We start from the raw sequence: 13,617 nt of genomic DNA, 5'->3' as shown, positions 1-13,617 counted from the left end.
ATCTCTATGGGCGGGCGAATGAACAACGGGCGCATGCGTCACACTCCCCGTCAGTTATCGCGAGAACTAGTCATGTTTTTCCCACGCTACCTCTACATGCGAGAAGACGTTGGGCCGGGTGAGCGGGGAGGCGTGGCCAGGGGGCGGGGGCTAAGCGGAGCGACCCGCGCATGCGCCTCCAAGGACCTTCCCCCTTCCTCTTCTCGCGAGAGTTCGCTTACATCAACTCCGCGAGCCTAACGAAGGCGGCGGAAGAGAAGAGAAAGGAAACCCGAGTCACGTGGGGGCGCGGCGTCCCGCCCAATCAGGGCGCCGGAGCGCGAAGTCCTCCCGAGATCCCGCCAAATACGAGCGGGCGCGAGGGAAGCGGGAGCCGGACGGGGCGCCGGAGGGGACAAAAAGCCGCCGTCGCGGGTAACGGACGGCTTTGTGTGGTGGTTTTTTTTTTTCCCCCTGTGAGGGTTGTGAAGAAGGGGGCAGGCGCGGGAGCGTGCCTCGGGGACGCGCGCGCCCCCCCTTCACCCCCCCCCGGTTCTCGTGAGGGGGAGCCCGGCTCGGCCTCTCTCCCGCGCGCGCGAGAGAGAGAGGCCTTTCCCTCCTCTTCTTCCCTCAGCGCCTCAGTCCTGAGGGAAAACTTCGCAGCAGGTGAGAGAGAGGGGGGGGGATATAAGATATGAAGTCTCGCCCCGCGACCCTTCGTGGGGGGGGGGAGGGAGGGAGGACTCGAGGGGAAGGGAAACTGAGGCAGGTCGGGGAAGGAGGGTCGTGGGTTTGTGGGGGGGGGGTGAGAGATTGCCTTGAGGGGAAACTGAAGCGGGGAAAGGGGTGGGGTGGTTCCTGAGGGGGAACTGAGGCATGTCGTGGATGCTGAGGAGGATATATTGGAGGGGGGGAATAATTGTCGTCCTGAGGGGGGGGGGAAAGGGGTGGGAGGGAGGGAATGTCTTATGGGCTGCTGGGGGTTGGGCTGGATGACCCCTGGGGTTCCCTTCCAACTCTACACACAGTTCTACGATAATTGGGGGGGAAACTTTTGGGGGGGAGATATTGTCTTGAGGGGAAAAGGGGTGGGGGGTTGTGTGTTGTCACGCTGGGAGTATTAAGGTGCTGGTGGGGTGGTTCCTGAGGGGGAACTGAGGCATGTCATGGCTGCTGAGGTGGATATATTGGAGGGGGGGGATAATTGTCGTCCTGAGGGGGGGGGAAGGGGTGGGAGGGAGGGAATATCTTATGGGCTGCTGGGGGTTGGGCTGGATGACCCCTGGGGTTCCCTTCCAACCCTACACACAGTTCTACCATAATTGGAAAACACTTTTCTTTTGATGGGGGGAGAAGCGAAGTACAGCGGTACCTCAGGTTACATACGCTTCAGGTTGCATACGCTTCAGGTTACAGACTCCGCTAACCCAGAAATAGTACCTCGGGTTAAGAACTTGGCTTCAGGATGAGAACAGAAATCGCACGGCGGCAGCAGGAGGCCCCATTAGCTGCATGCAGGGGGTTGGACTGGATGACCCCTGGGGTTCCCTTCCAACTCTATACAGTGGTACCTCAGGTTACATACGCTTCAGGTTACAGACTCCGCTAACCCAGAAATATTCCCTCGGGTTAAGAACTTTGCTTCAGAATGAGAACAGAAATCGCATGGCGGCAGCAGGAGGCCCCATTAGCTAAAGTGGTGCTTCAGGTTAAGAACAGTTTCTGGTTAAGTACGGACCTTCGGAACAAATTAAGTACTTAACCTGAGGTACCACTGTACAATTCTACGATAATTGGGAAAAACTTTTTTTTATTGGGGGGGGGGGGAGAAGCGAAGCAGAGGTATGTTTATGTCTGAGGTTTCGAAGCAAAGGTTGGATGGGGTCATCTGCCAGGGATGCTTTGGCTGAGACTCCTGCATGCAGGGGGTTGGACTGGATGACCCCTGGGGGTCCCTTCCAACTCTACATGCAATTCTACGATAATTGGGGAAAAACTTTTTTGGGGTGGGTGGAGAAGCAAAGCAGAGATATGTTTATCTCGGAAGTTTCCAAGCAGAGGCTAGATGGGGTCATCTGCCAGGGATGCTTTGGCTGAGACTCCTGCGTGCAGGGGGTTGGACTGGATGACCCCTGGGGTCCCTTCCAACTCTATACGATTCTACGATAACTGCACACCCATGTTCTCTAGCCACTGGCTCTGCAGGGATTCAGAGGGGAAACTTGAGGCGCTGCAGCAAGGAGGGAGGGACAGGGAAATTCCTTATGGGTGGGCTGCAAGGGGGTTGGACTGGATGACCCCTAGGGTTCCCTTCCAACTCTGTACAGTTCTACGATAATTGTACACCCATGTTCTCTAACCACTGGCTGCAGGCTTTCAGAGGAGGAACTGAGGCACTGCAGCAGAGAGGGAGGGAGGGAGGGGGGATATCTTACAGGCTGCTGGGGAGGGAAACTGAGGCAGGGCCAAGGGAGCTGTTGTGGGGGGCAGACATGAGTTGGTGTGGGTGTCAAGAGTCCCTGTGAGTGGAAACACTTTTTAGGGGGGGGGGAGAAGGGAGGCAGGGATATGTCTATGTTGCAGGTTTTCAAGCAGAGGTTGGACGGAGCCCTCTGTCAGGGATGCTTTAGCTGAGATTTTTGCACTGCAAGGGGGGCTGGACTGGATGACCCCCGGGGTCCCTTCCAACTATACAGTTCTATGGCTCTGGAAATGGAGCTTTTGGAGTGGGATCCCAAGGGAGGGAAATGGAGAACATATTGCCGCCTGAGAGAAACCGAGGCAGGGAGGAAATTGAGGCAGGTTGGGGGGGGTTAAGGAAGGAGAGCCTGGGTCCAGCAAGTGTTGGATGGGTCACAGCGGGTGACTCCCAGAGCTTGAATTAAGAAGGGAGGGGAGTCCCTTGATGAAAGCCCCCTGCTATACTCATCTTGAATCATGACATCTATAGGGGGGTAGGGCTGTCACAAGGCATAAGGTGGACCTCTATCATCTGAGCGTTCCTTCGTTTGGCAACCATTTTTGTTGCTGAGGAAGCGGAGTTAATGTTTGGTGGTGATCGCGCACGAATATGCACCATATATGTTAATGTAAAGCGCCCATTTGTTGGCATATTGTTCTAGCACCACAAGCCATTACGCAACGCAGTCTTAAAACTGGCATGTGGGCTGCGTTTTTTGTTAACTTGGCAATGGGGTGCAAGTAAACATCCGGCCAAAATATCAAGAAGGGCATGTTGGCATCTAGTTGGCTGCTGTAGGAATGAGGGTGATGGATTGGAAAGACACTATGTTTGGACTTGCAAGGAAGTCAGTGATGTGCAGGCTTAAAGGTAAAGGTAAAGGGACATGCTTGGAGAACCGATGCTGTCAAAAATACAGTAGTACCTCAGGTTACATACGCTTCAGGTTACATACGCTTCAGGTTACAGACTCCGCTAACCCAGAAATAGTGTTTCAGGTTAAGAACTTTGCTTCAGGATGAGAACAGAAATCGTGCTCCGGTGGCACAGCAGCAGAAGGAGGCCCCATTATCTAAAGTGGTGCTTCAGGTTAAGAACAGTTTCAGGTTAAGAACGGACCTCCGGAACGAATTAAGTACTTAACCCGAGGTACCACTGTATTTAAAAGGTTAATGTTGGCATTGGGTGCCGTTGTCCCTCCAGAGGTTGCCGAATCGCACCTCTCATAATCTGAGGCTGTGTTTTCTGCGTCTGATGGGAGGTATGGTTCGGCCGTGTCCGTGACTGTGGGCAAAGGTTCCCCACACCTGGGTGTTAGTAGAGGGGGTGGAATACTGATGGAGTAGGACTTGTGGTTTGAGGAGTGATTGGGTCTGCGTGGGATCCAAGGAAGGAGGCAGGGAGGGAACACAGGGAACAACTGGTAACTTGCAATGAGAGTTGGGTGTGGGAAAGGGGTACTGGTCACCCCTGGGGAATCAGTGGAGTACAGTGGCAATGGAGAGCTAATTAGGCTATCAGCCTAATTAGACCCGCCAAGCCTCTCCAGTTCTGTGGGAAGTTAAATAGAAGTGACGAACGTAGTTCTATTAATATCAGTGGGTCTGCTCTGAATTGCATGTAATTGGATGCAACCCTAGATGATGCCTAATAATTAGGGAAGCTTTCAGTTCATGCGCATGTTTGATGTTTCCAATGTAATGTTGAATTATTCGTTGCAACACTACATTTTTCAATATTTTAAGACTATTGTGTTTATAGACTGTTTTCGTAAACCTTTTCCATAGACACATTCATCAAATGCAGTTTATAATTAAATTGATTGTTTTCCATTGACAGCTATGGAGTGTCAAGATAAATCAGCGGTTCCAGCCCGGAAACTGATACAAGGTAACCCGTTTCATGCAAAAACAAAAAACCCTGACTCATTTTCAGCCCAGGCTATTCTTTCTGCATGGCACAGACTTGCTAAACTCTTTTCCTTCATGCTTGTTAGATTTCTCTATAATTAAGTGTGATACTATACATAAACCTTTGAACTCAGAATGCTACATTTCCAGGAATGCAATATTGATTTAATTTGAGGGAAAGCAATGGTGTTTAGCTACAATCTTTGCAAAGCAGAAGTTATTCAGTGCCCTGTCATACATATATTTGGAGTATGATTCTACTTGTTGTATTTGTGAACGGTTACGATTTTTGCAAGAGGAAATTTTTCTATCATCTCAGGACCATCTTGATATGTGGCCACCTTTTTTTTTCCTGTTTAAAAGATGAGAGTTGCATTTTTATTCAGTTTTGGGCTGCATGTTTTATCCCATCCATGAGCTCAGGGTGGGGTATATGGCTGCATTTGCTCTTATCCACACAGCAACTTTATGGGTTGGGTTAGGCTGAAAGTCGCCCAGTGATCTATTTGTGATCTTTGAACCTGGTTCTTCCCAGTCCTAACCTATCGCCTGCACCTGGGATGAGGAACTTGTGTCCCTCCGGGTATTCCCTTCATCTCTCACCATTGGCCATGCTGGTTTTTGGGCTGATAGAAGCTGAGAGCCCAACAGCGTCTGAAGGGACACATGGTGTAGTATCTTTTAACTACACCATGCTGTTGCATGTACGGAGCAGGCTTGTTCTCTGTGGCTCTACAGTCTACAGCATGGGTAGGCATACTAAGGCCCAGGGGCCAGATCCAGCCCAATCACCTTCTAAATCCAGCCTGCGGACGGTCTGGGAATCAGCGTGTTTTTACATGAGTAGAATGTGTGCTTTTATTTAAAATGCATCTCTGGGTTATTTCTGGGGCATAGGAATTTGTTCTCCCCCTCTCCCCAAAAAAAGTCCAGCCCCCCCACAAGGTCTGAGGGACAGTGGACTGGCCCCCTGCAGGAAAAGTTTGCTGACCCCTGGTCTATGGGGCAGGGCTAGAGTTAATGAATGAAAATTGCAACAACGTAGAATTTGGCTAAACATCAGGAGGAAATTGTTATTCGTGGTATTAAACATTTGTTGCTTGTTACCAAAGGGGTCTGCAGACAGTTTTGATTTAAAAACATAAACTTCCTAACTGTAAGAGATGTTTGATACAGGAATAGTCTGCCTTGGGAAATGTGGGCTGTTCTTCACTGCAGCTATTTAAGCAGAAGTTCAGCATCTATCAGGGATTCTGTAATTGCATAGGGGGCTGGCTAGGTTATCTCCAAGGCCTCTTCCTTCTCACCATCCTCCCCCCCCCTTGCAAATGGGTGTTATTTAGTAAGCTTGGGTGCACAGATCCAGCTTTCTAAAATATGTACTTTTATTGGGGGGAAATACATCCATATGTTAGACCACTTGCCTCTTTTTTTATCTTGCCCAAAATTGTAAACTACTGTACCATTCTTCAGCTTCTTGTTTTTCTCTTCCAGCACGATTGCCTTTCAAGCGTTTGAATCCCATACCAAAGGAGAAACTTGATGGAAACCCGGGAGTCAAAAGAGGCAGGAACTCTCAAAACGCCTTTGATCAAAACACGCCCTGTCCTGGTTTGTCACATCCGTTACCGGACAATGTGGAGAACAGCTGCCATGAGGAAACCGAGACACAATTTGTTCCAAAACTCATTAACGGCAAGGGCCCGTTAGATAACTTTGTGCAGAAAAGCACAAAAAATAGCACAAGTCAGTTGCCCTTCATAGACTTGACAGAGGATTCCAACCACAGACTGAGTGATACTGACACAGACCACTGCAAATCGAACAAAGTAGCGGCACCTGTAGAGAAAACTCACGAGGAAACGGAAGCCCAATCTGGTCCACAAAAGCCTGTTTGTAATACCCCTGTGGATGTTCTGATGGCAACTTGCCCAGTTACACCAGATGAGGATGAATTATCAGATATGGTGTTGACCAAAACAGAAACCAATAGTACTACAGAGAGCAAACACAGTAATGTCATATTTGAAAGGAAAATGCCCGTCATTGTCCTGGAGGATATAATGACGGCTAGATCTCCACAAGCTTCACCTTTGGAAAGGAGCCTGTCTTCTGGAAATGAGACAATTGAGTCTTGTCCTGGAGAAAGCAAGGATTATACAAATTCCTCGTTAAGTTCCGCCTCCCTTACCAGTTCACCTGAATCCCTGCGTGTACAAGGATGCAAGGACAATATTAGTCCGATGGCTGCTTCAACACCTGTTGGAAAGGTATAGTATGTGTTGAGATAGAAGCAATAAAGATGGTAAATGTTCCTTAGCAAGATCTTCTCTTTCCCAGCTTCCTTTTGCTGCCTTATCCACATGTTCATCTCTCAAGTGTCCTCTCTCTGCCCATTTAATTTACTCCAGCTTTGGTGCCTTTACAGTCCTCGTCTGTCGTATCTCCTACATCAGACATGTCCAACCGGTCGACCGCAATTGACAGGTAGATCCCCGGGGTGCTCCTGGTAGATCATGGAACCGTGGTCGATCATGGGCAAGGAATGATTCCGCCCCCGGTGCTAGGTTCCTCCATCGGCGCTGCAGCAGCATTGAAAGCCGGGCAAGGTGGAAAGCGAAAGTATCGTATTTTTCGCTCTATAAGACGCACCAGGCCACAAGACCTGGAGGTCTTTTGGAGGAGGAAAACAAGAAAAAAAAATATTCTGAATCTCAGAAGCCAGAACAGCAAGAGGGATCGCTGCGCAGTGAAAGCAGCAATCCCTCTTGCTGTTCTGGCTTCTGGGATAGCTGAGCAGCCTGCATTCGCTCCAGAAGATGCACACACATTTCCCCTTACTTTTTAGGAGGGAAAAGTGAGTCTTATAGAGCAAAAAATACGGTAATCTTTTCTTTAGTGCTGCGTGCAATTGTGAGTCCTGGAGTTTTGGCTGAGGCCCCCCCCAAAAAAAGCTAAAAGTGTCGGGTCAAAGGCCCCCCACAATCAACAACTCTTGGCAATCCTCCCCCCCAAAACCGCACGCTTCTCCTCCCTCCAGTGACAATGGATAGATCACTGCCTGTTTCTTTTATACTGGGAGTAGATCACAGTCTCTTGGGAGTTGGACATGCCTGTCCTAGCTCTTTCCCTATCAGGTTCTCCCTCAGGATTTCAGCTTCAAACACAGGTTTCCACATTGTACAGTGACTTCTAAAAGCTATGTTACATATTTCTCTTTTCTGTCAGTGGGTTAGGGGTTTTTTTGGGTTTTTTTGGATACTTGCATCCTGAGCAGTTAGGGACGCGGGTGGTGCTGTGGTTTAAACCACAGAGCCTAGGGCTTGCCGATCAGAAGGTCGGCGGTTCGAATCCCCCGTTTTTTATCCTGAGCAGTTAGAATCTTCTATGTATATTTTGCTCTAGGAGGCTTAAAAGGTAAAGGGACCCCTGACCATTAGGTCCAGTCGTGACCGACTCTGGGGTTGCGGCGCTCATCTCGCTTTATTGGCCGAGGGAGCCGGCGTACAGCTTCTGGGTCATGTGACCAGCATGACTAAGCTCCATCTGGCGAACCAGAGCAGCACATGGAAACGCCGTTTACCTTCCCGCCGGAGCAGTACCTGTTTATCTACTTGCACTTGATGTGCTTTCGAACTGCTAGGTTGGCAGGAGCAGGGACCAAGCAATGGGAGCTCACCCCGTCACGGGATTTGAACCGCCGACCTTCCGATCGGCAAGCCCTAGGCTCTGTGGTTTAACCCACAGCGCCACCCGCGTCCCTCTAGGAGGCTTAGATTTGGCCAGAATCAAGTATATTCACTTCCAGAGTTAACACTAAGTACATTACTTCTGGTAAATGAGCCACCATCGCTGCCAGAGGGCCATGGACAGTTTGTCCCAGGGTTTTTAGATTCTTAATCCCAGGGTCCTGGGTTCAAGCTCCAGGTTGGATGAAAGATTCCTGCATTCCCTCGTAGTCCCTTCTGGCTCTACAGTTCTATGATGTTGTAAAGTCATGTCTACTAAGGACCTGACTTAGGGAGCAAGCGTGTGAATGCCCAGCTCACTACTAAGCATACAAAAGCAAGAAAGACATCGCACCAGAGCATGAAATATGCCATGCTCTAAACGTAGGGACACGGGTGGCGCTGCGGGTTAAACCACAGAGCCTAGGACTTGCTGATCAGAAGGTCGGCGGTTCGAATCCCCGCGACGGGGTGAGCTCCCATTGCTCGGTCCCTGCTCCTGCCAACCTAGCAGTTCAAAAGCACATCAAAGTGCAAGTAGATAAATAGGTACCACTCCAGCAGGAAGGTAAACTGTGTTTCCGTGCGCTGCTCTGGTTCACCAGAGGCGGCTTAGTCATGCTGGCCACATGACCCAGAAGCTGTACGCCGGCTCCCTCGGCCAATAAAGCGAGATGAGCGCCGCAACCCCAGAGTTGGTCACGACTGGACCTAATGGCCAGGGGTCCCTTTACTCTTTAGACTTTTCATTGCTATCTTCCTCTCCTTAAAAGTGAAACGTGTGGGCAGACTTCTTACTTTAGCTGCCAGTTGTCAAATACAGTGGCACCTTGGTTTAAGAACAGCTTAGTTTATGAACAACTTGGATTAAGAACGCTGCAAACCCGGAAGCAGGTGTTTTGGTTTGTGAACTTTGCCTTGGGAGCAGAACCTGTTGAGTGTGTTCCATTTGTAAATTGAGTCCCCCGCAGCTATGGGAAAGCACGCCTTGGTTTAAGAACGAACCTCTGGAACAGATTAAGTTCGTAAACCAAGGTACCACTGTACTGTACAGTTGCTCCATGGGACTGGTAGCTGGCTAACCGTAGCTTTGCTTGAAGTTACTGTATCCTTGATTCTGAGCAAGAACATACAATGTTTCTGATTTCGCATGGTGGTGCAGCCTGATCAGAATCAGGGAAGGTCTGGTTAAAGAAAGTAAAAAAAAAGGAGGTGTCTCTCCTCACCCCAGCACACTTTTTAAAAAGGTACAACTTCACATGATTAGGTAAAATTCACCTGCAGGCTCTCAGAACTAAAGATCACTAGAACAGGGAAATATTTGGGTTTTAAGTTGCTATTAGAATGTGGCTTAAGTGATTGATTGGTAGCATAGGTTGGGAATTAGAGTCTGCTGGCTGAGATACAAAGTGGAAATCTAAGTCTTGCAAGGAGTGGCATGTTCTAAATATATTTAACACTCACTCTATTGGATCTTCTTTTTGACTGGTTGGAATTTTGGCCACCACGTGTTATAGGCTGGAAATAGTCACCTGAGTGCCAAACCCTTCAAAAATAACTCTGTTGGTGTGACAGGAGCTGTCTCCTCTCGGGCACAGTAGCGATGAAATGGGATGGAGGGGGTGGTCTCCTATGCATAGTCAGCTAATTTGCACTGGGAAAAAGTTCAGCTTTTATTGGAAAGCTTTCTGGCGCCCAACAGAGTGATCTAATTTAGCATGCTTATTTGTGCCTAATAAAGTTACGCTAAAAACTTAAAACAATTTTTTTTTTTCCTTCCAGTAGCACCTTAAAGACCAACTAAGTTAGTTCTTGGTATGAGCTTTCGTGTGCTTGCACACTTCTTCAGATACCAACTTAGAAACTGCCAGGCATACCCAAGGTGGATAAAAATTAATGATTAAAAAAAAGCAGACTTTTTATTTAATTTGGATTTTTTGATTTAATACAGATTTTTTTTTTAATTTAAATTGGATTTTTAAAATAAAATGATTTTGGAGGGGAAATCTCTCTAAATATAGTTTTCTATTTAAGTTACATTATAGTCCACAGGCTATTCATCAGGAAATAAGAATTTGTTTTCAGTTTTTCATGTCTGCTCAGTTTTTGTTTTGTTTTTTTAAAAAACTGTTTAACCACATCAGTTAACAAACATGGATACATATGCTATAATGTTATTGTTTTAGTTAAATAAATTGATATTATGGGGGGGGGGAATTCCCCTTCCAATAAAGTACATCAGAAAATTGTCCAAATATAACTTGCTGATGTTAACTTATTAAACCACACAATAATTTCATAATTGTCTGCCTATGTATTTATAATAGTATAACCAAATCAGAAATTTTTGATAGAATTGTAAAATCTACTCTGAATATTTATTATTCCAAAAATGAAACCTTCATCTGGTTGTAAATATTAAGATTATACTAGCAAGATTGAGTCTTTTGGTAAAAAAAATAATGATTTAAATCAAGTCTTACTGACTAGTGATTTAAATCGTGATTTAAATCAAATCCACCCTGGGCGTACCTAATGCTGTATTTGTGATTGGCATCCATTCGTTGTTACTAAAGATCCTGTAAAATAGAAAAAAATGCTGTGGAAAAAGAAAGCCCTGGGAAATGTTTCACCCCACATGAAACGTGGATGTTTGCTGTGACATATATAGCGGGGGGGGGGGGGGGCTTCAGCAGACTGTGTTTTGGCCTACACAGAGCAGTGGAAATGTGGTTAGTCTCCCATGTAGAGAGATGTAAAGGCCTGAAAAAAGAAACCAACCCAAGAAAAGTGAGGTGCGGGAGATACAGCAATTCAAATATAATCTTGTGGCTCCAGAATATCCCCCCCCCCCCCGTATTGCTTAATTTTAGGTCAGGGAAGGATGGCATTCTAGAGAAAGACCGGATAATGTTTAAACAGAAGAATCTGGGGCACACTTTTATTTTGATCACCTCCTTTTATTGTTCTGGGGAAATACGTGTGCAGCGCAAGGTGTGTGGCGTGAGCTGTGCTGCTGCTGCTTGGATGGGGCACAGTTTCTTCCCAGGCCCTACTGAAATTTAATGGGAGGCGTTGATGTTTTTGGGGGGGTGCCGGCATTTTGTATTGATGAAAGTGCTGGGGGTGCCAGCACACAATGGCTTTCATATGCAGCAAAAAAGAGGGGTGTGTATGCTTGTGCTCTATTCCGGTGAGTGCTGTCGCAGAAGTCCTGATTCTAATATATTGGGAGCTGGAGAGTTTTTAGCTGAACTGCAGCCGTCTGACATTCCGTAACCTATAAGGCTTGTCTGCTGAAGTGGCTTTAACTGTTAAATTCCACAATCCTTGCATATGCCTGTTCTTTCAGTGCCCCTCAGGAAAGGGCCATAACTCATTGGTAGAATATCTTGCTTTATGTGCAGAAGGGCTGGGAGATGTTCCCCTGCAGCTCGTTTCTCCCTTTCGCCCCAAGTTCGTGCTTCTTCAAAGTCCATGACGCCTTTGGTAGAGGCTCTGAGTATTATCATGCAAAAAGAGGATAAATCTCTCCCAAAAAGCCATATACATAACATAACATGCAGAGCATGCATTTGAAGCACATGGCTTTCCCCAAAGAATCCTGGGAGTGATAGTTTGTTGAGGGTGCTGGGAATTGTAGCTCTGTGGGGGTAAACAATGGTTCCCAGGATTCTTTGGGGAAAGCAATGCTCTTTAAATGTGTGGTGCGTACACAGCCTAAGATGCAATTCAGTAGGTCTATCAGCTGTGCTTTCTCAGTACTGAAACACTCAGAATAACATAATCATACACAATAAATATCATAGTAAATTAGGTGGGCAAGATTGGCCATCTTTTGTATCTTACTCCATCCCACCTTGAAAGTATATTTTGGAAGATAATTTGAGTGAGTTTGTGTGTGTGTGTGTGTGTGTATTTCATAACATCAATTTATGCAAGAGCTGCTTCTCAGGTTTTACTTTCAGCTTCATGACTTCTGGAAAGAGGAACAGGTTGTGTCCAGTGAAGATTTAATGTACATAAGTTATTCATGCCCATTAATTTGAACGGATCTCTTCTGAGTATGACTATTGCTGAATACAACCCAAGGTTTGTCTGTATTGAAGAGAGCTTTTTAGCTCACATTAGGTGGTTGCTCTCTGTGTGTGATTTCACACGAGGGAGGAGGCCACCGCAAGCAGGAACCAAGAGAAGTTTGGAAGGGAAACCATGTAGCACAAATGTCTTCCATTACAGGATGTTTCGTGCTCCTGGGTCAAAAGCCTGAAGACGTTCTGTGCAACATTTTGGAAACTGCTGTATCCAGTTTTAGCCATAAGTGGAGTACAATCGTACCTTGGAAGTCGAATGGAATCTGTTCCGGAAGTCCGTTCGACTTCCAAAACGTTCAGAAACCAAAGTGTGGCTTCTGATTGGCTGCAGGAAGTTCCTGCAGCCAATTGGAAGCCGTGCCAGATGTTCGACTTCCAAAAATCATTCGAAAACTGGAACACTCACTTCCAGTTTTAGATTGTTTGGGAGCCGAAATGTATGAGTTCCAGGGCGTTCAGCAACCAAAGTACGACTATACGTTCCTAAATTAGCAATGTCAATTTCAGTGTTGTACTCTAGTCTCGACAAACATTGGATACTCCCTGGATATCTAACATCCAATACTCCAGTCAAATGTAGTAGCAGTGCTCAACTGCTTCCTTTTTCAGTCTTGGGCCAAGGATGAGGTATCAACAGGCTTGAAGAAACTCCCAAGTTTTACAGAAGTATAAATTGGGGGGGGGTGAAGAACTTAGTGAGGACTGAAGATGCTCGTGAGGGTGGGATAGCAGTAATAGAGTATTCTGGAAAAGTGCCTTGTAGGTATTCCGCACTGCTACCCTGAACTCCTTTGGCTGAAAAGTCAGGATATAAATTCTATAAACAAATACTGGATGATTACATAGTGCAGCATTTTATTGCAGGTTCCACCTGTGAAACCTTTTCGAAATTTTTTTTTTAATCCTGGCTTAGAGCTGCACCCTTCTTCCGGCACCCAAAGCTTCCCCAAGTTTTATTAAAGGATGCTTGAGGAATTCAGATTTTTTCGCAAGACGAAATTAATCCGTTCCACGAGTCTCTTCGTCTTGCGGTTTTTTCGTCTTGCGAAGCACGGCTATTAGCGGCTTAGCAGCTATTAACGGCTTAGCGGCTTTAAGAAAAAGGAAACAAACTCGCAAGACGTTTCGTCTTGCGAAGCAAGCCCATAGGGAAATTCGTCTTGCGGAACGACTCAAAAAACGGAAAACTCTTTCGTCTTGCACGTTTTTCGTCTTGCGAGGCATTCGTCTTGCGAGGTACCACTGTAATAAGAAAACAAATCTGTTGACCGCTAGTCCCACGGGACTCTTCGTTTCTGTTGCTTTAAAGGGGTGTAAATAACGCATGCTTGTCTCTGTCCTCTCAATTCCAGGCACCGCAGAAAATTCACCGGAGTTCTGAGGAGAAGGAGAAACTAAAGCTGCAGAGGGTAAAGTGGTGTTTCCCCCCCCCCCCCCATTGACCT

General features: G+C 46.9%; 1 protein-coding gene across 2 annotated transcripts in view; it reads left to right on the top strand.

Annotated features, from left to right (window-relative positions):
- Nucleotides 1–272: 272 nt before the first annotated feature.
- Nucleotides 273–13,617, top strand: part of CHAF1A (chromatin assembly factor 1 subunit A) — a 32,163-nt gene continuing 18,818 nt past the window's right edge. Inside the window, exons 1-4 of one of the 2 annotated variants that reach the window (XM_083594452.1) lie at nt 273–414; nt 4,280–4,330; nt 5,845–6,620; nt 13,525–13,581. In XM_083594452.1, coding sequence (XP_083450578.1) covers nt 4,282–4,330; nt 5,845–6,620; nt 13,525–13,581 — 882 coding nt within the window. In that variant the 5' untranslated portion in view covers nt 273–414; nt 4,280–4,281. Of the gene's footprint in view, nt 646–4,279; nt 4,331–5,844; nt 6,621–13,524; nt 13,582–13,617 lie in introns of both variants that reach the window. The other variant, XM_083594451.1, reaches the window with a different exon arrangement.

The sequence above is a fragment of the Podarcis filfolensis genome (genome assembly GCF_964270895.1).
Source record: "Podarcis filfolensis genome assembly, chromosome: 18".
Lineage (NCBI taxonomy): Eukaryota > Metazoa > Chordata > Lepidosauria > Squamata > Lacertidae > Podarcis > Podarcis filfolensis.
Note: the sequence above shows the minus strand (reverse complement) of the source record. Positions and strands in the feature narration are given on the sequence as shown.